The 27,186-nt window shown below is 47.0% G+C and overlaps 1 protein-coding gene across 1 annotated transcript in view; it reads right to left on the bottom strand.

Moving 5' to 3' along the window:
* LOC144510784 (extracellular serine/threonine protein kinase FAM20C-like) overlaps positions 1 to 27,186 on the bottom strand; it is a 107,237-nt gene that overhangs the window by 31,788 nt on the left and 48,263 nt on the right. Inside the window, exon 3 of the mRNA XM_078240664.1 lies at positions 18,554 to 18,632. Within this exon, the coding sequence (XP_078096790.1) occupies positions 18,554 to 18,632 (79 nt within the window). The remainder of the gene's footprint in view (positions 1 to 18,553; positions 18,633 to 27,186) is intronic.

Here is a 27,186-nt window from a genome sequence, read left to right as displayed (position 1 = left end):
TCCTTGTGTCCTCATCACATTACTATCCTCCCTATCTTTGTGTTGTCAGCAAATTTAGCAACCATATCATCAGTCCTTTCATCCAAGTCATTAATATAGTTGTAAAAAGTTGAGGCCCCAGCACTGATCCCTGTAGCACATCACTCGTCACGGCCTGCCAATCAGACAAAGACCCATTTATGCCATCCATTTGTTTCTTCTTAGCTAGCCCTCTGGACCCTCGTTCTTTGCTGCAATGAACAGTATCAATCCCCCTCCTTGTACTGTCCTCTACTATATTCCTTTTTACTCCTCTACCCTACTTGAATGGCTTCCAGTGCCACAATGCCGTGGTCAGTTTGCTTGCCCTCCCTGCAGCCCCCACACTCCTCCACACAAGCTGAGAGAACCTCAAACCCAACGGACAATGGGAAAGACTGATGCTCCTGCACTCCTGCCTTCTGGGTCCCCTTATCTGCCTCCCTCACAGTCACACCCTACTGACCCTGACCACATCAGAAAATCCTTTGCTAAGTGGTGCGAGTAAAGGGTCTCTGACTGGGCGGGAACCAGATTACATTTGGGAGCGGTGGGTGGGAAGATACTGACGAGGTTTGACGCCGGCACAGAACGAGCTAAAGCACTCACCCGCGATTCTCCAGCCCCGCTCTAAGGCATTCTGCGCTGTGCGTGAAGCGGCCAGAAAATGGCGGCCTTAGTCTCTGAGTCCCAGGGAGCTGTTAGCAATGTCAGCTCTGCAAGCGGTTATACTTTAAACTGTCTATTCGATTCCAAAGTTGGGGTCTCTGGAGGAAGTTAATTAGCATTCACGCATGGATATGAGGCCCATGGGACTCATGTTACTATGGAAATAGGCTTTGAGAGGGGAAGCCATTGAAGAATCAGGTTGCAGATTTTCCTAAAGATCACTGAAATGTACCAATTGCGTTGGCCTACAAGAACCTGCGATACAGAGAGAGAGAAAAAAGGAGGGAGAGAGAGAGAGAGAGAGAGTGGCAAAGCAAGTCTCCATGGTTCACCAAGCAAGAATGCAGGTGGGAGCTCATGCTTGGATTGGGAAGATCAAGATCATGGGAATAAAATGAGGATGGAAGATCCGCCCAGCTTTAGCTGGAGGGAAGAATTTCTAGGGTGGCTCCGATCTTTCAAGTCAGGTCAGAGATTAGAAGTTATATGGCTGGATCAGGAAAAGGGAGCTCAAAATCACTTTGGACTGGTTCCTGGAAATTGAAGTGTCGACTTAAGAGATAGAGCAAAGAATAAGCATGGAGGGAGATCTACAGTTTTTTAAAATGTTAAATGAGGTATCTTTTCTGTAGTTTAGAGTATAAGTTGTCTACTGAAATAGTGTTTAGTCAATGCTGCTTTAAGTTTGTGTGTTACAGTCAAGGTCTTAGAACGTGAAATCTTGTCACGTGATCCTTTCGTCATTCACTGGAAGTTCAAACTTCTTTCTAAAAGTTGTCATTCTCTATGGGGATTGTAACAAACCCCTCTCCATGTTGGGATGAAGATGTTGGCTCCAACCAAAACTTCATTGTTGTGTGGGTGCCAGTGCTTGTGGGTACCTGGCGCAAGGGGCAAACCTTCACACGCCACATCTCCTAACAGGATAAAGTCCTGATTTCCGTACCTATACAATGCCCAGTATTGGGAAGGAAGGAAGGAACCTTGACTGAATGTGGGCCCTTCTACCACAGAGGAGACCCTTCCCAACTGAAGGAGCCCTGGCTGCAGTAAGAGGACTCAGCAAAACCTATGGATCAGCAGGACACTGGCTGTTGTATTTAATCAGAGCTGTCAGGTTTCTCTCTCCAATCAACTGCTGTGAAAGATATCACTGAAGGAAACTGGGTATCACAGGTTAATAAAATAGGAACAGGAAGAGGCCATTCAGCCCCTCTGTTCCATTAAATTAGATCATGTTCCATCTGTATCGAAACTCAATCTACCCACCAGGTTAGCCTGAATGCTCTGTCAACATCATTCTCATTAGATATTGGTTCACTTTGGTCAAGGCTTTGATACTTAATTGGCAGCAAATCCAGAGGTGACTTGAGGAAAACAACTTTCCCACAGCAAGATCTGGAACCTGCTACCTGAAAGAGCAGTGTAAGTGGACCCAGGGCAAGATCTGGAACCTGCTACCTGAAAGAGCAGTGTAAGTGGACCCAGGGCAAGATCTGGAACCTGCTACCTGAAAGAGCAGTGTAAGTGGACCCAGGGCAAGATCTGGAACCTGCTACCTGAAAGAGCAGTGTAAGTGGACCCAGGGCAAGATCTGGGGACCGGGGTTCAGATCCTGCCATGGTGCAATTTGAATTCAATAAAAAATCTGGAAGTAAGAATCTACTGATGACCATGAAACCATTGTCGATTGTCGTAAAAACCCATCTGGTTCACTAATGTCCTTTAGAGAAGGAAATCTACCATCCTTACCTGGTCTGGCCTACATGTGACTCCAGACCCACAGTGGGGTTGTTGACTCTCAAATGCCCTCTGAAATGGAGGGCAGTTAGGGATGGGCAATAAATGCTGGCCCAGCCAGCGACACTCACGTCTGTTAGTGTACCAATCAGAAACTCCAAGCTAGCCTCCCATCCATTGACTCTGTCTACACTTCCCACTGCCTCGGCAAAGCAGCCAGCATAATTAAGGACCCCACGCACCCCGGACATTCTCTCTTCCACCTTCTTCTGTCGGGAAAAAGATGCAAAAGATGCAAAAATCTGAGGTCAAATCAAAAAGCAGCCAGCATAATCAAGGACTCCATGCACCGTGGACATTCCCTCTTCCAACTTCTTCCATCAGGAAAAAGATACAAAAGTCTGAGGCTTAGCTGCTGATTCAACTGTCTTCTCAACAAACTGTGACCAAGTATCTTTTAATTTTTTTTAAAGTTTTAATTTCTCTTTCTGGGTTGTTTCTTTGACTCAAGAACAGCTTCTTCCCTGCTGCCAGTCAGACTTTTGAATGGACCTACCTCGCATTAAGTTGATTATTCTCCACACCCTAGCTATGACTGTAACACTACATTCTGCACTCTGTCCTTTCCTTCTCTATGAACGGTATGTTTTGTCTGTAAAGCGCGCAAGAAACAATACTTTTCAATGTATGCAAATACATGTGACAATAATAAATCAAATCAAATCAAAATATTACGAAGACAGACTAGACTACTAACGTTTTTTTCTATTTTGGCATTAGTGTGAGGATAAGATGTTTCACTCTAGCTGTGATTCTATTGACAAACTAGGGAGCTTTTATTAAAACAAACTTTATTTAACAATACAGTTTAAGTATAACAAATGAATCAACTTAATGTTTTACATTTGAATAATACTTAAATATGGCAAGATACAATTCTTAACTGCTAATCTATCTCTATTAATTCCAATTCAAGCAATGTTCCTCTTATAGACTTAAACTCCTCTTCAAAATCAGTTAGCAAACAATACAGGCATACATGCTTGTATTTGTTAACAGTCCCAGAGCTTTTGAACACCTCTGGAGAGAGAGACATCTTTTTAGCAAGAGAGAGAGAGAGAGAGAAACCTCTTTTAAACAGCTCCAGTCAGCAACTGCTGTTGTTTTTAAAAAATGAAACTAGAATGATGCCTTTCCTGCAAGCATAGCTCCTCCCATTGATCAATCAACTTAATCAAGACCCTACTCTGAAATCCCAAGGGAAACCTCAGTAAACAAAAATGCATCAACTCCATTTAACAAACACATACCGAGCTAAAATCAGTCATTATCCTGCATTCTCAACATGTGAACTGCCTGCTGCCCAGACAAATCGGCACCGTGTAAAACACAGCTGAATTTTAAATATACCCCTTACTAGAAACATAATAAAAATACATTTCTTAAATGTACAGCATCATCAAACATTTATAAATTAATTTTCAAAAAGTAATTTTAAGTAGGGAATTTGATAAATACCTGAAGGGGTAAAGTGCACAGGAGAGCACGAGAAGTGGGTAGTTCTTTCAAAGATTAGGTATGATGGGCTGAATAGCCTTCTTCTGTGCCACATTGTCAGAGAAATCATAGAAACCCTACAGTGCCGAAGGAGGCCATTCGGCCCATCGAGTCTGCACTGACAACAATCCCACCCCAGGCCCGATCCCCACACATTTACCCCGCTAACCCCGCTAACCTATACATCCCGGGACACTATGGACAATTTAGCATTGTCAATCCACCTAACCCGCACATCTTTGGACTGTGGGAGGAAACAGAAGCACCCGGAGGAAACCCACGCAGACACGGGGAGAACGTGCAGATTTCGCACAGGCAGTGACCCAAGCCGAGAATCGAACCCAGGTCCCTGGAGCTGCGAGGCAGCAGTGCTAACCACTGTGCCACCGTGCCGCCCACCTTTGAAATTATGGAGTGCAAATACCAATCTCCCAATGCTTAACAAAATTATTAATCTCCCAAGGCCTAACATACAAAATGTATTTTCTCAGTTGGGTTAATCCATTTAAGAAATTTCATGGAGAACCATTAAGCACATTAATCACTAATCATTGTACGGCTTCATTCAACCACTCACGATCAATGCCTAATGTGCACGGAATTTCACCAAATTAAATTAAAGACCTCTCTATAGTTCATAGTTACCAGTTGTTGGTAATCGAGCTTTGAGATAACCAGCTAAGAACCAGCCATGGATGACAGCCAAAGCTGAAATCTGTTTCACCGACGCATTATAGAGGAGCAACCAACTGTTTCCCTGGAAGAATGACCACTTCACCATGACAACGTGTCTGTGAACTCTGTAAACCGTCTGTTCATCAATGAATCACCATCAAACCACAAATTGTTAGGCCTTCCCCTGAACTAAACCGGTTCTTTGACGAAATAAAAATAATAAGCTGGGACAAGCATAATGGTGTCTGTTCGAGGACGTAGGGGGCATTACCTGAATGTTTTGGGTCTCTCTGCATGGATTGACGATTGATTACTAATGACACAATCAGATAGAAGAATCATAGAAACCCTACAGTGCAGAAGGAGACCATTCGTCCCATTGAGTCTGCACCGGCTCCAACAGAGCATCCCATCCAGGCCCTATCCCCGTAACCCCACACATTTCCCATGGCTAATCCCCCTAACCGACACATCTTGGGACACTAAGTGGCAATTTAGCATGGCTGATCCACCTAATTAGTATGTCTTTCGGACTGTGGGAGGAAACCGGAGCACTCGGAGGAAACCCACGCAGACACGGGGAGAACGTGCAAACTCCACGCAGACAGTGACCCGAGGCCGGAATTGAACCCGGGTCCCTGGCGCTGTGAGGCAGCAGCGCTAACCACTGTGCCACCGTGCCAGCCCATCTTCTCACTTGCTGCATTTGGCCTAGTGTTTTCTTCATGCTGGATAAATGTTGTTTGCAATATCCTCTCCGTGCTAAAATAACTCACATGGTAGCCATTCCCACCTTTTATCCAACAGTGTAAGCTTCGCCTGTTCGTGCATCCTGTCCGTGTGAGTGACTCACAAATTCAATGACTCTCGGTAATGCTGCCTCCTGCTAATCCTTGGATACACTTTAAAGTCTTTGCGATGGTAAGCCTGTCAGTGATGCTTCTCATAGAATTGAACAGAATTCTTTATTCAAAGCCTTTAAAGTATTTTGCAATTTAGCAACTTACTCCACTCTTGGTGTTTGCTACAGATTATCAACCCTCCCCTCCCCCTCTCCCAGAACATCAGACAAGCAGCCATTCCAGAATGAAGTAAGATAGTAAGCGAAAGTGTATCATGTGACCAGGATCACCAAAGGCAAGCTCAGTCCTGTAAGAGTCATTCAGGAAGCAGAAGCCCACCCTATCTCCTCCTCGCCCTCTCCCTCCCACTCCACATGATCCTCCTTCATTCAGACGCCATCTCATCATGCCAGGGGTGGCACAGTGGTTAGCACTGCTGCCTCACAGCGCCAGGGATCCTGGTTCGATTCCCGGCTTGGGTCGCTGTCTGCGTGGAGTTTGCACGTTCTCCCCGTGTCTGCGTGGGTTTCCTCTGGGTGCTCCCGGTTTCCTCCCACAGTCTGAAAGACCTGCTGGTTAGGGTGCATTGGCCGTGCTGAATTCTCCCTCGGTGTACCTGAACAGGCACCGGAGTGTGACGACTGGGGGATTTTCACAGTAACTTCATTACAATGTTAATGTCAGCCTACTTGTGACTGATAAAAAATAAATAAATACACCCACCCCCCGCCCCCCGCCACCCCAACTCCCCCCAACCACCACTCCTGATCAGAAGATGAGAGTTTGGGATAATTGTAGACATGCCTGGATCCATACTCCCTCCATGTGTATTTACACTAGATTACATCAGGAACATGAACCCTGTCCCATTCTTCTTTCTCAATCTCCCCAGCCTGGGGATAAGGGGTGGAATGGTTTGGAAGCAGCACAGAGCTGGGTCGGATTTTTCCAGTCCTTCTTGTCGGCGGGATCTTCCAGTCCCGCCGACAGAGAGCCTTGGGTTTCACGGCAGCAGGGCATGCAGGGGGGGGGGGGGCAAACTGGGGTGATCCCACCATCGGCCAATGTCTCCGCCACAGTGAAACATGTCACGGGGAGTCACGTGGAAAATCCTGCCTCAGGTGTTTCTACCCTGGGAGTCTCTAATCCACGTCAAAACATAAAAACATCAAAATTAGAAGCAGGAGGAGGCCATTCGGCCCTTCGAGCCTGCCCTCCCATTCATTTTGACCAGGGCTGATCATCAAATTCAATATCCTGATCCCCCCTTCCCCGCAAAGTAATGACTTGCATTGCCAGAGTGGCCTTCAGACATCCCAATGTCTTTATAACCACTGATGTACTTTTCGAAGTATAGCCCCATTCACCAACTTTTACACATGCACCACAGAAAGCATTCTTTCCGGTTACATCACAGCCCGGTACGGCTCCTGCTCTGACCAAGACTGCAAGGAACTACAAAGGGTCGCAAACGAAGCCCAGTCCATCACGCAAACCAACCTCCCATCCACTGACTCTGTCTACACTTCCCGCTGTCTCGGAAAAGCAGCCAGCATAATTAAGGACCCCACGCATCCCGGAAATACTCTCTTCCACCTTCTTCCATCGGGGAAACGATACAAAAGTCTGATGTACCAACTGACTCAAGGACAGTTTCCTCCCTCCTGCCATCAGACCTTTTAATGGACCTACCTTATATGAAGCTGATCTTTCTCTACACGCTAGCTATGACTGTAACACTACATTCTGCACCCTCTCCTTTCCTTCTCTTCCATGTACTCTATGAATGGCATGCTTTGTCTGTACAGGGTGCAAGAAACAATACTTTTCACTGTATCCTAATACATGTGACAATAATAAATCAAATCAAATCAAATCTGTTGTAACGTCGGGAGTATGGCAACCAATTTACATAGTAAACTCCCACACACTGCAATGTGATAATCTGTTTTTGCGATGTTGAGTGAGGGAGAGGTATTGGCACACACACAAAAAAACTGGGAGAACCCTGAACATTTAAGAAAGCACCGACGGACCTTTACTGTCTCCCTGCGAAGGCAGACGGGACCTCAATTTCACATGATGATCGTGCAGAGGTTCCTCAGAGCTGCATTAGGATTGGCAGCCTGGGCTGTTGTCCCCAGTGCTCCAGACTGGGCTTGAACCCACAGCCTCCTGACTCACAGCAAAGGATTCTGCACTGAGCCACGGCTGACACTGTTAACTGCTGCCTGCAGAGCCATGGAGCAATCCGCAAGCTATTTACACATTTTCGTCCAAAAATTAGTAACACGTAATGCGAATGATGTGAGTATTTTTGAAAGACCTACAGAGTGCCATGAATAATGCAATGCTGGTTGAAATATTCATGGGGAGCTGTTGTGTGAGTTGTTCACTTTCAATGGTAATTACAGATTGAAACACTACAGCTCTTTTAATTGGAAAATATATCTATTTTTAAAAGTTAACATCCAGGAAACATTCCGTACGTTCTGAGCTGAGTGCTGTTTGCGGCTCTAAACAGTTGCATGCTTTCCATCAAAGAGCATCTGGAAAAAAAATCTGATTAAGCACTTTTATCATAGACCACAGAACAAAACTCTGCTTCTTGCATCCAAATGTGCACCAAGTCCCATTCAACCCTTTGCTCACTGATGTACACTGGCTCCTGGTCCAGCAATGCCTGGATTGTGTTCAAGACACCTTGCCATTTCCTATCTCTGTAACCTTCTCCAGACCTGAAACCTTTTGAGGTGGCTTTGCTCATTCAATTCCCGGCTCCTTTGCAAATCCCTGATTCCCTTCGCTCCATCCTTGGAGGCTCTGCCTTCAGCTGCTTGGGGCCTAAATGCTGGAATTCCCTCCACAAATCTCTCCACCTCTCATAGATCATAGAATCCCTACAGTGCAGAAGGGCGGCAAGGTAGCACAGTGGTTAGCACTGCTGCTTCACAGCTCCAGGGACCTGGGTTCGAATCCCGGCTCGGGTCACTTTCTGTGTGGAGTTTGCACATTGTCTGCGTGGGTTTCCTCCGGGTGCTCCGGTTTCCTCCCACAGTCCAAAGATGTGCGGGTTAGGTTGATTGGCCATGCTAAAATTGCCCCTTAGTGTCCTGGGATGCGTAGGTTAGAGGGATTAGCGGGTAAAATATGTAGGGATATGGGGGTAGGGCCTGGGTGGGATTGTGCTCGGTGCAGACTCAATGGGTTGAATGGCCTCTTTCTGTACTGTAGGGTTTCTATGATTTCTATGAAGGAGGCCATTTGACCCATCAAGCCTGCACCGTCAGCAATCCCACCCAGGCCCTATCCCCATAATCCCACATATTTACCCTGCTTAATCCCCCTGACACTAAGGGACGATTCAGCATGGCAAATCCACTTAACCTGCACATCTTTGGACTGTGGGAGGAAACTGGAGCACCCGGAGGAAACCCACGCAGAAACAGGGAGAATGTGCAAACTCCACACAGACAGTGACCCAAGGCCGGAATTGAACCCGGGTCCCTGGCGCTGTGAGGCACCGTGCTGCCCATAAAGCTCTTGGACCAGGCATTTGGTCACCTGTCCTAATGTTTGCGATGTGACTCGGTATCACATTTGGTTTGATTTTTCTTCTGTGAAGTGCCTTGGGGTGTTCCTTTTTCTACATTAATGACGCTATATAAACACAAGCTGTTGCTGCTGCAAGTAGGCTTGAAGCAATTGTGCCCCAGGTCACCTTAAAGGGGGAGGTTCCTCTCTGGGCACATGCCAAGATTTAGTATTAAGATTCATTTAACAGCTATCAGCTAGAAATTGTACAGTGCACCAAACCATGCACCATGAGACAGGGTCTGTACCATAGAGCCATTGCCATTGATTGGGAGTTTGCTCTATTTCAGAGAGTGGGTTGAATAACAGGCAGTGGGAGGGCACCTGCATTTATTCAATTGGGAACGCAGGTTTAGTATTTGGTTATATCGTGGTGCTAAGCTTGTGGAGGCCAGACCAAACACAAAGGCCCAAGGAGAGTCTGAAATGAAATAGAGAAAGGCCATTTCATTGAGGGGGACTCGCTCCATCTTCCTGGAGTGTCAGGCCCGAGATTTGGCTCCACAATCAGGCCAGGCCCCTGGCTCCAGACCCAGGCTTCAATCACAGCATAACCGCAATACAGGTGCAAAGGGAAGCCGTTACACAACTGTATGACGTGGAGATGCCGGCGTTGGACTGGGGTGGGCACAGTAAGGAGTCTCACAACACCAGGTTAAAGTCCAACAGGTTAATTTGGGCACAATAAAAAGTCTCACAACACCAGGGTTACTGTGCCCACCTCAGTCCAACGCTGACATCTCCACATCAGGTTTATTTGGAATCGCGAGCTTTCGGAGCGCTGCTCCTTCATCAGGTGATGACCACCTCACCTTCATCACCACTCACCTGATGAAGGAGCAGCGCTCCCAAAGCTCGTGATTCCAAATAAACCTTTTGGATTTTAACCTGGTGTTCTTAGAATCTTAGAAATCTTAGAAACCCTACAGCACAGAAAGAGGCCATTCGGCCCATCGAGTCTGCACCGACCACAATCCCACCCAGGCCCTATTCCCATATCCCTACATATTTTACCCACTAATCCCTCAAACCTACGCATCCCAGGACAGTAAGGGCAATTTTAGCATGGCCAATCAACCTAACCCACGTATCTTTGGACTGTGGGAGGAAACTGGAGCACCCGGAGGAGACCCACGCAGACACGAGGAGAATGTGCAAACTCCACACAGACAGTGACCCAAGCCGGGAATCGAACCCAGGTCCCTGGAGCTGTGAAGCAGCAGTGCGAACCACTGTGCTACCACTAACCACTGTGCTACCGTGCCGCCCGTGTTGAGAGACACCAACTGTATGGTTGATATATAAGAATCCTGTTCCATTTTTATTAGTTATTTTGATAATTGTGACAGAAATTCCCCCCGGTTTTGGTGATTCCTGGGTCTGAGGCAGTGAGCCGTTAGATCAACAAACTGTTTTGAGCGCAATCATTTAAAGGGCTTTACCAGATCCCAGCAGATACTTTGTGTTCTCAACTGTACAGAAACTTCCTCGAACAGTTACCTCCCCATTTAAAAGTTTCTCTGCAACACATGGAAACGAAAAGGAAGGACGTTATTAAACTGGAAAGGGTGCAAAAACAGATTGAAAAGGATGTTACCGGGACTGGAAGGTTTGAATTATTAGGAGAGGCTGGATAGGCTGGGACTTATTTCCCTGGAGCGTGGGAGGATGAGGGGTGACCTGATAGAGGTTTATAAAATCATCAGGGGCATAGATAAGGCGAATAGCCAAGGTCTTTTCCCCAGGGTTGGGGAGTCCAAAACTAGAGGGCATAGGTTTAAGGCGAGAGGGAAAGGTTTAAAAGGGACCTGAGGGGTAACTTTTTCACACAGCGTGTGGTGTGTCTATGGAATGAGCTGCCAGAGGAGGTGGTAGAGGCGGGTACAATTACAACATTTAAAAGACATTTGGACAGGCACATGTAAGGGAAGGGTTTCGAGGGAGCCAAACGCAAGCAAATGGGACAGTTCAGTTTAGGAAACTTGGTCGGCATGGACGAGTTGGGCTGAAGGGCCTGTTTCCGTGCTGTATATCTCTGTTGGCTCTATAACTGCAGTCCAGAATGACTTATTGGAATGGAGATTGGGACTTATTGGGTGGCTACCTAAAACAGACATGAGGGACCTAATGCCTATTTCAGGAAATTGGTCTGTGGTGCGCGGAACAAGCATTGGGCCAGGGTTGTCCACGTAGCGGATGGCCCTGTCCAACCCACTCAACAGGGAATAAAATGACTTTCTCCTTCGATTAACGCGGAGCCAGGAAGATCAGGGATGCTCCTCCCGGCACTGTAGCTCTCCTGAGGGCAGTGCGTGTTCCCCCTCCTTGAGGGGCTCTTCGAGAGAGGCTCAATTTCAGGCTGGCCTCAGGCCTGAGCAGCTACGGGTCTGGGCCCATTTTACCTGCAATGTGCCCTAACAGTAGGTGTCATAATGAACCAGTACTGGAGAAATATAAAAGAATGACTCTAAATCCCAAACACTAATGACGTCGCGCAGAGAAAATAATTCTGATGTAGGCTTGAGTGGAGTGGAAAGATTGGCCCAAGCACCTTAAGAGTTAAGGATTTGAGGCATTGTTTGAAATGCTTTGGCACAGCGCCATTCTAACCCTTGGGGCCACCTGACTTACAGCAGGACCTTTTGTATCCAAGAGTGTTGTTCCAGAACAAAACATCATCGTGTCACAAAAGGGTCTACGGTGTAATTAGACCGTAGCTCAATTAGCTGAATGCACTTTGAAAAAGACAAATTTCAAGAGAGATATGAAAGGGCTCTCCAGATTTCTGTGTCCCTCAATTGTCCATACTAAGCGTGACATTGTTAAAGAACATACTGTCTCTCTCTCAGTCTTTTGCCTTTTCCGCTGGGCATTCTGGTTGTCATCCATGGCCCTGGGTTCTATTTCTGTCAACAGACTGACTACTCTAACCATCTTTAGTGCACATTCTCTCCATAACTGCGTGGGTTTCCTCCGGGTGCTCCGGTTTCCCCCCACACTCCAAAGATGTGCGGGTTAGGTTGATTGGCCGCCCAAAATTGCCTCTTAGTGTCAGGGGGATTATAAGAGGTGATAGGGACTGGGCGGGATTGTTGTCGGTGCAGGCTCGGTGGGCCGAATAGCCTCCTTCTGCACTGAGGGCAGCACGGTGGCACAGTGGTTAGCACTGCTGCCTCATGGTGCCAGGGACCCGGGTTCGATTCCCAGCTTGGGTCACTGTCTGCGTGGAGTTTGCACGTTCTCGCTGGGTCTACGTGGGTTTCCTCCGGGTGCCCTGGTTTCCTCCCACACTCCAAAAATGTGCAGGTTAGGTGAATTAGCCATGATAAATTCTCCCACAGTGTATCCAAACAGGCGCCGGAGTGTGGCAACGAGGGAATTTTCATAATAATCTCATTGCAGTTTGAATGTAAGCCTACTTGTGACGAATAAATCAACTTTTTTTACATTACTTTGTAGGGATTCTATGATTCTAAGATTTGGACCTGCCTCCTATTGTGAATTCTGGGAATCGGAGGTCCTTGTGGCTCAGTGGATGACACTCTCACCTCTAACATTAGAAGTTTGTGGATCAGGTTCCAGTCCAGAGACTTAAGTGCAAAATCTAGCCCAATCCCTCTCCCCTAGAGTGCTGTGCCTATTCCACTATCTCCAGTGACTGATAACCTATGTTAACATTAAAGTACATGATGGCCTAAATATGAAGGTCATGGGGGTGGGGGTGGGGTAGTCGCTCAAACTTTGCAGATTGCAGGTCTGGAATAAGCAGCCTTTGCTTTCTCACTCACAGGAGCAGTTTTGGAAAGTAAATGGGCGTTGATCTCTTCCCCGCAGCCCCCTTCACTGCAGAGCACCAGATGGAAGCCCTTCACTTAAGGTGGACATGTTGTGTCAAAGCGGATAGGCAGAACCTGGACTGTGGCCAAGTGAAGGATGAGAACGTAATGGAGAAAAGTGAATTGTGGCAAAGCAAACAGAAACAAAAGAAACAAAACGATCTGAGGCTCGCGTCAAGTTACAGGGCGAGCTTGTGCTTGTACCTGAATGCCAGGCACACTCAGAGTAAGATGCTTCAGCTCCAGATGCAAGCGTCAACTGGAAAGTGTAATATTATAGATCAGTCTAGGTGAGAGTTCATTCTACATGTCAGGAAATGGGGAAAAGAGAACTTGCACTTATAATCTGAGAATCACTACAGTGCAGAACAGGCCATTCAGCCCATTGAGTCTGCACTGACTCTCTGACAGACTATCTTACCCAGGCCCTCTCCCCCACCCCAGTCCCGTAACCCCGTACATTCTCCATGGCTAATCCATCTAACTTGCACATCTTCAAAAACCAAGATGCAACCTCGCACGGCCAACCCATCTAACCTGCACATCGTTGGAGTGCGGGAGGAAACCGGGGCACCCGGAGGAAATCCACGCAGACACGGGGAGAAGGTGCAAAATCCACACAGACAGTCACCCGAGACTGGAATTGAACCCATGTCCCTAGCACTGTGAAACAGCAGTGCTAGCCACTGTGCCACCGTGCCGCCCTTTTGTGACCTAGCGATGTCCCAAACTGCTTTGCAGCCAATGAAGTAGTTTTTGAAGAGCTGTTGTAATGTTGGAAAATGCAGCAGCTACTTTGTGCACAGCAAGATCCCACAAACTGATTATGATTTGGATAATCTGAGTCTTGTTAGCTGATGGTTAAATATTGTCCAGGTCGCCGGGGAGAAACCTCCTGCAATTCTTTGAAAATAGTAGCATGGATTGTCTATGTCCACTAGAGAGGACAGATAGATCCTGACTTATCTAAACGATGGCATCCCTGACAGTGCAGCACCCCATCAGCACTGCCCCAGGGAGTGTCTGTCTAGATTTTGTGGTCAGGTGTTTGAAGTGGCACTTGAATCCACAGTCTTTGAACCCAACAGTGAGAGAGTTACCCACTGAACAGTGGCGGACGTTAGCATCAAGTGCTCTGGTTAGTTGTCGATTTGAGCACAGTATTGAGTAGTTGTCCTTTGAGTACACAAATGAGTTCTGGTCACTGAGGAACCAGGGCAACTTTCAAACCCTGAAGCTGGGTAGAGTGGAGCAGAGGCATGAAACTGTCAGTATGAAGAAGAATAACTGGTGGAAATGGGGCTTTCGTGGCTTTGAAGGGCAGGCGACTGAGAAGGGCCCTCACAGAGCTGTGAGAAATAACAGTACACAGAGGGTGGGATTTTATAGCCTCGCTCGAGCAAGACTGGAAAATCCCACCCAAAAGGACAATGGACATTTCCATTGCCTGCCCCTCGCCCGCTCCGATTCCATGGAGGGCGGGATGGTAGAATTCCGGCGAGAGTGTTCAATCTGAGGTGATTTCTCAATGAAGTTGTGACAATGAGACAAAGGCACAAGTTCAGATTGGTGACTGTCAATCAATGGGTGGCAGTCAGGATGTTCTTTTTCACATAAACCACACTTACTGCATGGAATTGTGAATGAAGCCCAGTCCATCAGGCAAACCAGCCTCCCATCCAGTGACTCTGTCCACACTTCCCACTGCCTCGGAAAAGCAGCCAGCATAATCAAAGACCCCACGCACCCTGGACACTCTCTCTTCCACCTTCTTCCGTTGGCAAAAAGATACAAAGTCACATACCAACCGACTCAAGAACAGCTTCTTCCCTGCTGCCATCAGACTTGTGAATGGACCTACCTTATATTAAGCTGATCTTTCTCTACACCCTAGCAATGACTGTCGCACTATATTCTGCACCCTCACATTTCCTTCTCCCCTATGTATTCTATGAATAGTTTTGTCTGTATAGCATGCAAAAAATAATACTTTTCACTGTATCCTGATACATGTGACAATAATAAATCAAATCAAATCAATTCATAGAAAATAGGTGCAGGAGGAGACCATTCAGCCCTTTGAGCCTGCTCCACCATTCAATATGATCATGGCTGATCATGCACTTTCAGTACCCCACTCCCGCTTTCTCTCCATACCCCTTGATCCCTTTAGCCACAAGGGCCACATCCAGCTCCCTCTTGAACATATTTAATGAACTGGCCCCAACAACTTTCTGTGGTAGAGAATTCCACAGGTTCACAACTCTCTGAGTGAAGAAGTCCTTCCTTATCTCAGTCCTGAATGGCTTACCCTTTATTCTTAGACTGTGACCCTAGTTCTGGATTTGCCCAACATCGGGAACATTCTTCCCGCATCCATCCAGTCCCATTAGGATTTTATATCGAATGGACGATCTGGTTGGGTAGAGCAGGCCAAAAGCCTACAATCATTTGAGGACAGTTGGATGTTGCGATGGAGGAAAGTCTGGATGTATGGGGATTATAGAACACATATCCCAGGGGAATTGGCAAAATGAGTCCAGGGAAAGACTGAACCCTTATTAGGCTTGCATGTTCCTGCACCAGTTTGTCTATTGTTAATACCTATGTATAATTTTAAGCTGAATTTGTGTACATATTTTTGTGTTAAGAAAAGCAAAAATGCTTTTAGTTTCATTTAGATTTTGTTTATGAACCTTGGTGCCTGGGTGTCTGGATAGTCTTATGGCTGAAAGGTTTCAGGTCTTTTGGGTTTGTTTGTATATACACATTTTCAAAGAGGTCTTACAATCCCTGAAGTTAAAGAGATGGGTTAAAGGAGTTGAAAGCTCAGTGATTCTGAAACAAAAACAAAGCAAAAAAGCTTTACAGTTGCTTAGCGACAGCGATCCAGGGATAGGTACAGAAGAGACAGGAGCTGAGAGGGGAAATGTGTTCAGTGTGTGTCAGAGAGAGAAGACAGGGATCTGAAATTCTCTGAGAAGAAAATAAGACTATAAGGCCAGTGAGACAGTTAAGCCAGTTATAGGACTCAGGAAAGTGACCCGTTTGGAGAAGGCGCAACTGAAAGACTGAGGCCGGAATTTTACCGGCACGCCCGCCCCGATTCCGGGGGCGGGCGAGGCTCGGAGAACGGCATTCTCCACTGGCCTCGGGCGGGACCGTACGAACCTCGGGCGGACGTGCGGGTAAAAGCCCTGAGTTTAGGGAACTTATTTGCTCTATAGTTGAAACAGCAGTGGATTTAGAGTGCGTTTTTTTTGTGTCTCATGGAAAGATATGAGTTGGGTGAGAAACATTAAGTGGGGGAAGTGGTGGCATAGTGGTATTGCCATTGGATTAGTAATACAGAGACCCCGAGCAAGATCTGGGGACCCAGATTCAAATCTCAATATGGCACATGGTGAAATTTGAATTCAATACAAATCTGGAATTAAAAGCCGACTGATGATCACGAAGCCATTGTTGATTGTTGTTAAAACCCACCTGGTTTGCTAATGTCCTTTAGAGAAGGAAATCTGCCATCCTTAACTGGTCCGACCTACACGTGACTCCGGATCCATAACAGTGCGGTTGACTCTTAAATGCCCTCTGAAATGGAGGGCAGTTAGGGATAGGCAATAAATGCTGACCCAGCCAGTGACACCCACATCCCATCAATGAATAAAAAAATGAATGCTCAGGAATTTGCTGGAAGAAAACCATTTGCAACTGTGCCAGCCCCAAGCAAGGAGCCTTTGTGTCAAGCTGGTGGTAAATCTTCACTGGATTATGTGCCTGTAAAGAGGTTGCTGGACTAAAGGAATAGCAGGGATTTGAATAATCTTCTTGTGTTTGTACTGAGATCTTTCCAACCTTTTTATTTGGTGTGAAATAGTTCACTTTTCTTGTTTTAATTAATATTTTATTCTTTGTATTAAATGTTTATCAGCAAACCCCTTGTTCAGTAACCTACCTCCACGATTCTAAAAATGGAAAAGTTGGGACCTATCAAGCCAGGTTTCACTCTGGGATCTGACTTGTCCAGTATTATCGAATCACTACAGTGCAGAAGGAGGCCATTCGGCCCATCGAGACTGCACCAACAGCAATCCCACCCAGGCCCTATCCTGGTAACTCCACATTTTTATCCTGCTAATTCCCCTGACACTAAGGGGGAATTTAGCATAGCCAATCAACCTAACTCGCACATCTTTGGACATCTTTAACATCAGCTGGGATTGTAACACTATTTTTAGATGGTTGCAAGGTAATGTGGGGAGTGAGGTATAATACTGAACCACCAACCCTTAAGCTGGACCCTAAATTTTTGCTCACATCCTCCCAGACTTCACTTATAGATATTGGCTGTCCTACCTGTCCACCCTGCATTGAGATTGTGGTGAGAGGGATGGGTCATAGGATCCCAACTGACTTATCGTCCAAAGATGTGCGGGTTAGGTTGATTGGCCATGCTAAAATTGCCCCTTAGTGTCCTGAGATGCGTAAGTTAGAGGGATTCGAGGGTAAAATATGTAGGGATATGGGGGTAGGGCCTGGGTGGGATTGTGGTCGATGCAGACTCGATGGGCCGAATGGCCTCTTTCTGTACTGTAGGGTTTCTATGATTTCTATGATCGTGCCTCAGTAACACTGACGCACAGTGAGACGGACATGAGGGAGGTGACGGATGGATCTCAGCAACCACTGGATTGGAGACATTCACGGTGGGAGGAAGATGATCTTGATATCATCCATAACTTCCCTCTCCTAACTTCTCCAAATTCCAGAAAGACTCATCCAAGGCATCTAACACTCAAAAGCGCAGACTGGAAAGACATTCGAACATATCAATTAGGAGTAGGAGTAGGCCACTCAGCCCCTTGAGCCATTCAATAAGATCATGGTTGACCTGATTGTAACCTCCTGCCTATCTCTGATAACCTTCCACCCTTTGCTTCTCAGGAATCTCTCTAACTCTGCCTTGAAAATATTCTGCCTCTTTGCCTTCTGCAAAGACATACTATCCTCTGAGAGAAAACATTTCTCCTTATCTCTGTCGTAAATGAACAACAGCTTAATTATAGACAATAACCTTCTACTTCTGGATTCTTCCACAAGAGGAAACATCTCCTCCACATCCAACCTGTTAAGACCCCTCAGGATCTTAAAGGTTTCGATCAAGTCGCCTTTTATCCTTCTAGATTCTCATGGATACAAGTCCAACCTGTCCAACCTTTCCTCATTCCAGGTATCAGTCTGGTAAATATTTTCTAAACCGCTTCCAACGCATTTACATCCTTCCTTAAATGAGACCGATACCATACACAGTATTTCAGATGTGGGGAGAGAATAGAGCCAACGTTTCGAGTCTAGATGACCATTCGTCAAGAGTTCTGAGGAAGGGTCTCCTGACTCATAATGTTGGCTCTATTCTCCTTCCACAGATGCTGCCAGACTTGCTGCGATTTTCCAGCATTTTTCAGTTTTTTATCGTAAAAAGACTGGTCACAGTACATAATCGGATCATCGGAAGGTAATCGGAATGTGTCGTGACATCAAAGGAACACGTTTACTGTTAATTTACACACAGTGCAATCATTGGCCAAAGAAGTGAAGAAGATAATTGAGAGAGATACTCACTTCATTGGTTTAAAGAGTGCTTGCCCATAGTTCTGGAAAGACATGATGAGTTTGAGCTGCGTACCCCCAGACTTCATGGCTGTGAGGAAAACACAGGGTAATTAGTTCACAGGCAACATATATTTCAATCAAAATGCAAACCATCTCCGAATTTGAAGGATTGGCCCTTTCTTCATTTAAATGACACAATATAAGAACAGGAGTAGGCCATTCAACCGCTTGAACCTACTGCACCATGCATGGATAACCTCTGTCACATTCGCCTGCCTTTGCTCCATCTCCCTGGCACGTCCACCTTACCAAAATCTATCGATCCCAGTCTTCGAAATTTTCATTGACCCAAATGCGCTTGACCTTCCAGGGATGGGGAGGTGGAGGGTAGGGGTGGGGGGACGGGGTGCTGGGAGAGGGGGAGGGGTGCTTAAAGGGCCTGAATTTCCGGCTGCGCCCACCCCAAAGCCAGAAAATCCTGCCCGAGGTCAATGGACATTTGCATGATCCGTGTCCCGCTTGTTAGGGCAGGATCGGAAAATTCCGCCCACAGGCTTACAATGCCCTGTGTGTGGAAAATCGTCTCCTCCTTCCACTCCCGATGACCTTGCTGTAATTCTGAGGTAACGGTGCTCTATTCCTGGTTTCACCTACATGAGAAAAATCGCAGCTGGAATTTTCCGATCTCGCCCGCGGCCTGGGATTCTCCGGTCCCGCTGCCATGAATGGAGATTTGGTTGAACGCCAAATTCTCCGTTCTCGCTGGCAGCGATAGCGGGGCGTGCGATACTGGAGAATTCCGGCCTACTTCTCTGCACCTACCCCGACAAGCACACAAAGGGTGGGATTTTCTGGTCGTGCTTGCCCCAAGGCTGGAAAATATCTTTGCATGGTCCGTGTCCTGCACGCTACGATTCCCGTGGTGGGTGGGGCGGGAAAACTTTGCCCAAAGTATTGATATAAATTGCACCCAATGGATATAATCCTTCCAAATCGGAAATGACTCCATTTTTTTCTCCTTCGCAGTTCTCCTTTGAGCAGAGTGATTAGCAGGAGATTTAGCTTCAAGGTGATCGATACCCATTCAGGGTTTTGAGATAGTGAGGCAGGAGAAACTTGAACTGGTAAGAGAGACACTAACCGGAGGACACAGATTCAAGGTGATTGGCAAAAGGAAAAGAGGGGAGGTGAAGAGTTTCTTTTTTAATGCAGTGGGTTGTGATCTGGGAAGCGCAGGGTGGTGGAAGCAGATTTAATAACAGTTTACTGAAGGGAGTTGCTTGAGTTTTACTTGCGAAAGAACATCTTGCAAGGGAAAAAAGCAGGGCATGTGTAACTAATTGGGCAGCTTTTTCAAAGAGCTAGCATGGGCATAATGGGCTGAATGGGCTCCTTCTGTGATGGTCCCATGATTGTAACCCTGTGCCGGTGAGGTGACGCTCACCTGTGACGCAGCCTCAATGTGGTTACTGGTTCCCATTGAAGGCGATGGCAGTGCTTAATTGGGTGGGAACTGGTTAAAATTGAGGCGCCTGTGTGGGTTAGTGGCCATGCCTTCAGGCATTCTGTCAGAAAATCAATTCATTACCGCCTCTTTCGAGAATAATGATTCTTTGTTACTGACTGGGCCCAAGTACAAGTGAAACTCTTGTTAGTTGTACTCAAATGGAGGATACAGCCTTCCATCGTTGTGGTGACTGAAGGGAATGGAGAACAATGGGAAATCAGTTAGTCAGGAATAACACATGGAAATATATTTAATTATCTGTTCCTTACCTATCCTCCTTATGCCTTTCTTATTCGGGATATCCCCCAGTCCTCTCCCTGAAGGCACTGAATGATTCTAATCCTCCCCTTGCAGATAATTCTGCAAGTGTTGCCAAAGACCTTTCTCCCCACCTCTATAAACTTGAAGTAATCCAATCCTCTGCCACCCTGTGTCCTAACTCACACCATGTTCTGTTCACTCATCAGCCCTGAGCTCGCTGATCTCCATTGGTTCCCAATTCAGCAACAACCAAATTTCAACACTTTCTGCCTTGTTTTCGAATTCCTGCCGATCTCTGTAATCTCTTCCAGCTCCACAAATCTGTGAGATCTCTGTGGTCCCCCCAGGTCCGCCCTTCTGATCATCCCCAATGTCCCCATGCCTCATCACTGGTGCCTTGAGCTTCCTGGACTCTGAGCTCCGGAACTCCCTCTCTAAATCCCTCCGCCCTCCTCTCCTCGAGTATTGCCGAAAAAAAGAGACAAACATGTTCTCTGCTGCATGCTCCATGGCAACGTCTCCACCAATCACTTGCCAACCAATCAGCACTCTCTTCCCATGAAGTATAAATTGTTGTTCAGTTTACTGTTGTTAATTTCTTGCGAGCTTTCTGACGAGTGCAAGATGAAAAGCTTTGATAGCATGTCTCTTTGGTAGCTCTGTACTACCAAATGATTGTTTGTACAACTTCTCATCTCCTTTCGGACACCCCTTCGAACCTCCCTCTTTGGCTGAACTTTTGGCCATCTATTCTAATATTCCTTCACGTGACTCCATGTCAATTTACATTTCATTTTTGCTCTTGTGAAGCGTGTTTGAATGGCTTGCTGTATTAGGGCAGCACGGTGGCACTGTGGTTAGCACTGCTGCCTCACAGCGCCAGGGACCCGGGTTCGATTCCTGGTTTGGGTCACTGTCTGTGCGGAGTCTGCACGCTCTCCCCGTGTCTGCGTTGGTTTCCTCCGGGTGCTCTGGTTTCCTCCCACAGTTTGAAAGACGTGCTGGTCAGGTGCATTTGCCATGCTAAATTCTCCCTATGTGTGCCCGAACAGGCGCCAGAGTGTGGCGACTAGGTGATTTTCACAGTAACTTCATTGCAGTGTTAATGTATGTCAGGCGCAGGATACAGAGGATAGCGGAAACGAGCTGGGTGGGTGGAGTTTAAGAGGCCAACCAGTTACAATCGAATTGTTTGGTAGAATACAGAGTCAGAGGGTGGGATTTTCCAGCTGTGCTTGCCCCCAAGATCTGAAAATCCCACCTGAGGTCAGTGAATCTTTGCATGGTCCGTGTCCTGCCCGCTACAGTTCCCATGGCGGACGGGATGGGAAAATTCTGCCCATAGAGTCACAGAGCATGGAAACAGGCCCTTCGGCCCAACTCGTCAATTCCGACCGGGTTTCCTAAACTGAGCTAGTCCCATTTGTTTGCGTTTGACCCATATCCCTCTAAATCTTTCCTATTCATGTGCCTGTCCAAATGTCTTTTAAATGTAATTGTACCCGCTCCTACCACCCACTCTGGCACCACCTTCTGTGTGAAAAAGTTGCCCCTCAGATCCCTTTCAAATCTTTTCCCTCTCATCTTAAACCTTTGCCCTCTAGTTTTGGATTCCCCTACCCTGGGGAAAAGGCCTTGGCTATTCACCTTATCTTTGCCCCTCATGATATTATAAACCTCTATAAGGTCACCCCTCATCCTCCTATGCTCCAGGGTAAAATGTCCTGGTCTCTCCAGCTTCCCTTTATAATTCAAAACCTTCCAGTCCCGGTAACATCCTTGTAAATCTCCTCTGCACCCTTTCCAGTTTAACAACGTCCTTCCTATAGACAGGACAACTGGAATTGCACACAGTACTCCAAACAGGCTCAGTGGGCCGTAAAGGCCTCATCCTTTTTTCTAATCTGACGCTGAGGCAACAGTGAGGTTAACTGTGTGGTAGTGGGGAATCTCACCACAGAATGCACATGACTTCATTGTAACCAAAATGAGCAAACTGGCCCAATCCCCGTCCCTCCGCTTTAACAGCGGGAAATGCTTTGCATGCCTATTTTACAATTCAAAAGGACGATTTTCATATTGAGAGCAAGCCAATTCTGGAAGCCAGCCAATGTACATAATCTCTTTCCATCCTCAGGTAGTGATGAGAAGGCCCAGGATCAGCTGCAGGGCTTTATAAATTTTAAAACAGTTTTTTTTTCATTATTGTGTGCACCTGATGAAATTAGCGGCCGACCAGAGAAGGAAAGAAGCAATCTTTGCTTCATTCTACCGAGATGAAAACGTCATCTTGAATTAACTGGTGACAAGTGGAGTACTTCAACCAAAAAAAAAATCAGCGCGGCAAACCAGATTCGCAAACCTCCTCGCTTGATGTTATATATTTCCTTATTCATTCATGGGACATGGGCGTCGCTGGCATTTATTGCCCATCCCTAGTTACCCGAGGGCAGTTGAGAGTCAACCACGTTGCTGTGGCTCTGGAGTCACATGTAGGCCAGACCAGGAAAGGATGGCAGATTTCCTTCGCTAAAAGACATTAGTGAACCAGATGGGTTTTTCCGACAATCGGCAATGGTTTCACGGTCATCAGTAGATTCTTAATTCCAGATATTTCTTTTATTGAATCCAAATTCCACCATCTGCCGTGGCGGGATTCGAACCCAGGTTGCCATAAATTTAACTGATTTTCTGGATTAATGGTCTGGCGATAATGGCATTAGGCCATCTCCTCACTATAATAGGACAATTCATATGATGTGTCAATAATGTTAGGCCTGGTATTTTGGCAAAAATGGCACAGGATTTTGCCTCCACGCTGAAACTCTTCCCTCCCATGGTGACCCCCGGCTCCTCCCCTCCCCCCTTCCCCTCCCCCCACCATGGGTTCCCCGGCGAAGCAGGGGGCGAACAACAGGAAGTCCTGTTAACAATGGTGGGACCGGAAGATCTTCCACTGGCTGTTCATCTGGCAGGGAGGACACTCTAGTAGCGAGCAATAAAATACTTAACTTCACAAAGTAAATCAAAGTAAAGATTTAATAAAGAAACTTAATTACACCAACATTCAGGCCACATCCTAGGCCACAAAGGCTCTCCACATTGCCCATCTGCTTTCAATTTAGAAACATTTAAAGTCTATTTATTAATGTCACAAGTAGGCTTACATTAACACTGCAATGAAGTTACTGTGAAAATCCCCTAGTCGCCACACTCCGGCGCCTGTTCGGGTACACTGAGGGAGAATTTAGCATGACCAATTGCACCTAACCAGCACGTCTTTCAGACTGTGGGAGGAAACCGGAGCACCCGGAGGAAACCCATGCAGACACGGGGAGAACATGCAGACTCCACACAAACAGTGACCTCAGCTGGGTGTGAGGCAGCAGTGCTAACCACTGTGCTACCATGTTGCCCCTAGACATAGAAAATAGGTGCAGGAGGAGGCCATTCAGCCCTTCGAGCCTGCACCATTGTTCAATATGATCATGGCTGATCATGCACTTTCAGTATCCCACTCCCCCTTTCTCTCCATACCCCTTGATCAGGATCAGCTGATCACATCATCTTGCCATTGGTTACCTTGTCTACCAGGTCAGCTGACCCTCACAGCATGTTACCATTGGTTACATTGTAACCTTGTCCAATGGCGGGCTATCTCCACCATCACTCTTCTCTTGCATATATTTTCCTTCCCTTTCTTGCCGCCATTTCTTTTGCCTGTGCAATCTTTCCTCCATCTTTTTGGTTCTCTACCTCAGGTTAACTCCTGGTTTATAATATTCCTCTTAATGAGCCACTGTTTTTGCACTCTCCTAGTCTTTGTCTGCATTGGCTATGGCTCAGTACTCAGGGAGTGCTGCACTGTCAGAGGTGCTCTCTTTTGAATGAAATTTTCAACGAGCTTTTCTCTCAGGTAGATGTTTTTAAAAAAACACAAAATATGATGTGAAGAAGAGCAGGGGAGATACCCCCACTGATGTGGCCCCTTTTTGTCCCGCAACAATCCCTAAAATGCCATCCACGCGAGCTTACTGTCCACAAATTGGCTGCCAGGCTTTGCGCATTATCTATGGGCCTAAAAAAGTAGGAGTAGGTCTCACAGCTCCTCATACTTGCTCCACTATTTAAGAAAATCATGCATGACCTTCGAACTCAACTGGAACTGTAAGTTCCCCTGACTTATCATCGTTACATCATCGTTCCTTCACTGTCGCTGGGACAAATCCTAACAGCACAGTGAATGTAGCTACACTACATGGACAGCAGCGTTTCATGAAGGCAGCTCACCACCACCTTCTCAAGGGAAGTTAGCTCACCCAGCAACACCAATATCTCATCCACTTTACTACACAATCCCAATATCCCTCCATTCCTTTAGAGTCCAAAGTCTATGGATCTCAGCCTTGAGTAGAATCATAAAATCGTAGAAACCCTACAGTACGGAAGGAGGCCATTCAGCCCATCGAGCCTACACTGGCAATAATCCCACCCGGCCATATCCCCCCAACCCATACATTTACCCCGCTAATCCCCCTGACACCACAGGTCAATTTAGCATGGCCAATCAACCTAACCCGCACATCTTTGGATAGTCAATGACAGATCACCCACAGTTCAATGCTGTCTGGAGATATCTTCCATCGGTCAGGAATGTTTGTATGATCTCCGCATACACGGGTCCCCACTGGTTATCCTTCTATTCTCTGACCTATTGTTATGGAAAAGCTGGGTGTTAATATTCAAGCCCTCAGTGCTGTGTCAGTGTCTGTCTCTGGAACAGTTTCGTGCCTCTTGCGAACATTTCAGAATGAGATTAATTGCACAGCTGAATGGAACAGACATCTTTGGAATACATTAATACATAATGAGGCTGTGTTCCTCCTTACCTGACACCCCCCTCTACCCGATACCCTGGAGTAATGTTTTAGTTGTATGGTGAAATGTTATTGTGCTTTCAAATTCAGGTAGATTTACCCCTGTGGCGGACAACACTTTTCAATCTCCCGTTCTTCCTTCCCAGTTTATCAGATAGACACGACCCTTTGACCTGCGTTTTCTGCTCATTCTGTCCCACTATCTCCCACATTTAAGGCATTATTCTACACCCAGCTGAGCACTGGATCGCGCATCACAGCATTTCCCAGAGGTCGATGTATAGACAATAGGACAGTCAACGCAGAGCTTGCAAGCAGGGTATATGGGGAAAAATACGGGGGTGGCACGGTGGCACAGTGGTTAGCACTGCTGCCTCACAGCACCAGGGACCCGGGTTCGATTCCCGGCTTGGGTCACTGTCTGTGTGGAGTTGCACATTCTCCCCGTGTCTGCATGGGTTTCCTCCAGGTGCTCCGATTTCCTCCCACAGTCGGTGCAGACTTGATGGGCCGAATGGCCTCCTTCTGCACCATAGGGACTCTATGAATTCTTTCAATGAAAAAACAAACTTGGACAGTCTCAAATTGGGAATATTCCAATACTGCTCACTGGGACACGGTATCATCTGGTGTCCAGTACAGCTCACTGGGACAGTGTATCAAAGAACAAAGAACAAAGAAAATTACAGCACAGAAACAGACCCTTCGGCCCTCCAAGCCTGCACCGACCATGCTGCCCAACTGAATTAAAACCCCCTACCCTTCCGGGGACCATATCCCTCCATTCCTATCCTATTCATGTATTTTTCAAGACGCCCCTCACTGTACTAGCTGAGACAGCTCACTGGGACACTGTATCACTCTGGCATCCAGTACAGCTCACTGGGACACTGTATCACTCTGGCATCCAGTACAGCTCACTGGGACACTGTATCACTCTGGTGTCTGGTAGAGCTCATTGGGACACTGTATCACTCTGGTGTCTGGTAGAGCTCACTGGGACACTGTATCACCCTGGTGTCTGGTACAGCTCACTGGGACACTGTATCACTCTGGCATCCAGTACAGGCAACTGGGACACTGTGTCACTTTGGCATCTCGTACAGGCGACTAGGACACTGTATCACTCGGGTGTCCAGCACAGGTCACTGGGACAGTGTATCACTCTGGTGTCTGATACAGGTCACAGTGACCCTGTATCACTCTGGTGTCTGGTACAGCTCGCTGGGACACTGTATCACTCTGGTGTCTTGTACAGCTCACTGGGACACTGTATCACTCTGGTGTCTTGTACAGCTCACTGGGACACTATCACTCTGGTGTCTGCCACAGGTCACAGGGACACTGTATCACTCTGGTGTCTGGTACAGCTCACTGGGACACTGTATCACTCTGGTGTCTTGTACAGCTCACTGGGACACTATCACTCTGGTGTCTGCCACAGGTCACAGGGACACTGTATCACTCTGGTGTCTGGCACAGGTCACTGGGACACTGTATCACTCTGGTGTCTGGCACAGGTCACTGGGACACTGTATCACTCTGGTATCCAGTACAGGTGACTGGGACACTGTATCACTCTGGTGTCTGGCACAGGTCACTGGGACACTGTATCACTCTGGTATCCAGTACAGGCGACTGGGACACTGTATCACTCTGGTGTCTGGTACAGACGACTGGGACACTGTATCACTCTGGTGTCTGGCACAGGTCACTGGGACACTGTATCACTCTGGTATCCAGTACAGGCGACTGGGACACTGTATCACTCTGGTGTCTGGCACAGGTCACTGGGACACTGTATCACTCTGGTATCCAGTACAGGCGACTGGGACACTGTATCACTCTGGTGTCTGGTACAGGCGACTGGGACACTGTATCACTCTGGTGTCTGGTAGAGCTCACTGGGACACTGTATCACTCTGGTGTCTGGTAGAGCTCACTGGGACACTGTATCACTCTGGTGTCCAGTACAGCTCACTGGGACACTGTATCAC

This window comes from Mustelus asterias, chromosome 23, assembly GCF_964213995.1.
Source record: "Mustelus asterias chromosome 23, sMusAst1.hap1.1, whole genome shotgun sequence".
In the NCBI taxonomy this organism is placed as follows: domain Eukaryota; kingdom Metazoa; phylum Chordata; class Chondrichthyes; order Carcharhiniformes; family Triakidae; genus Mustelus; species Mustelus asterias.
Note: the sequence above shows the minus strand (reverse complement) of the source record. Positions and strands in the feature narration are given on the sequence as shown.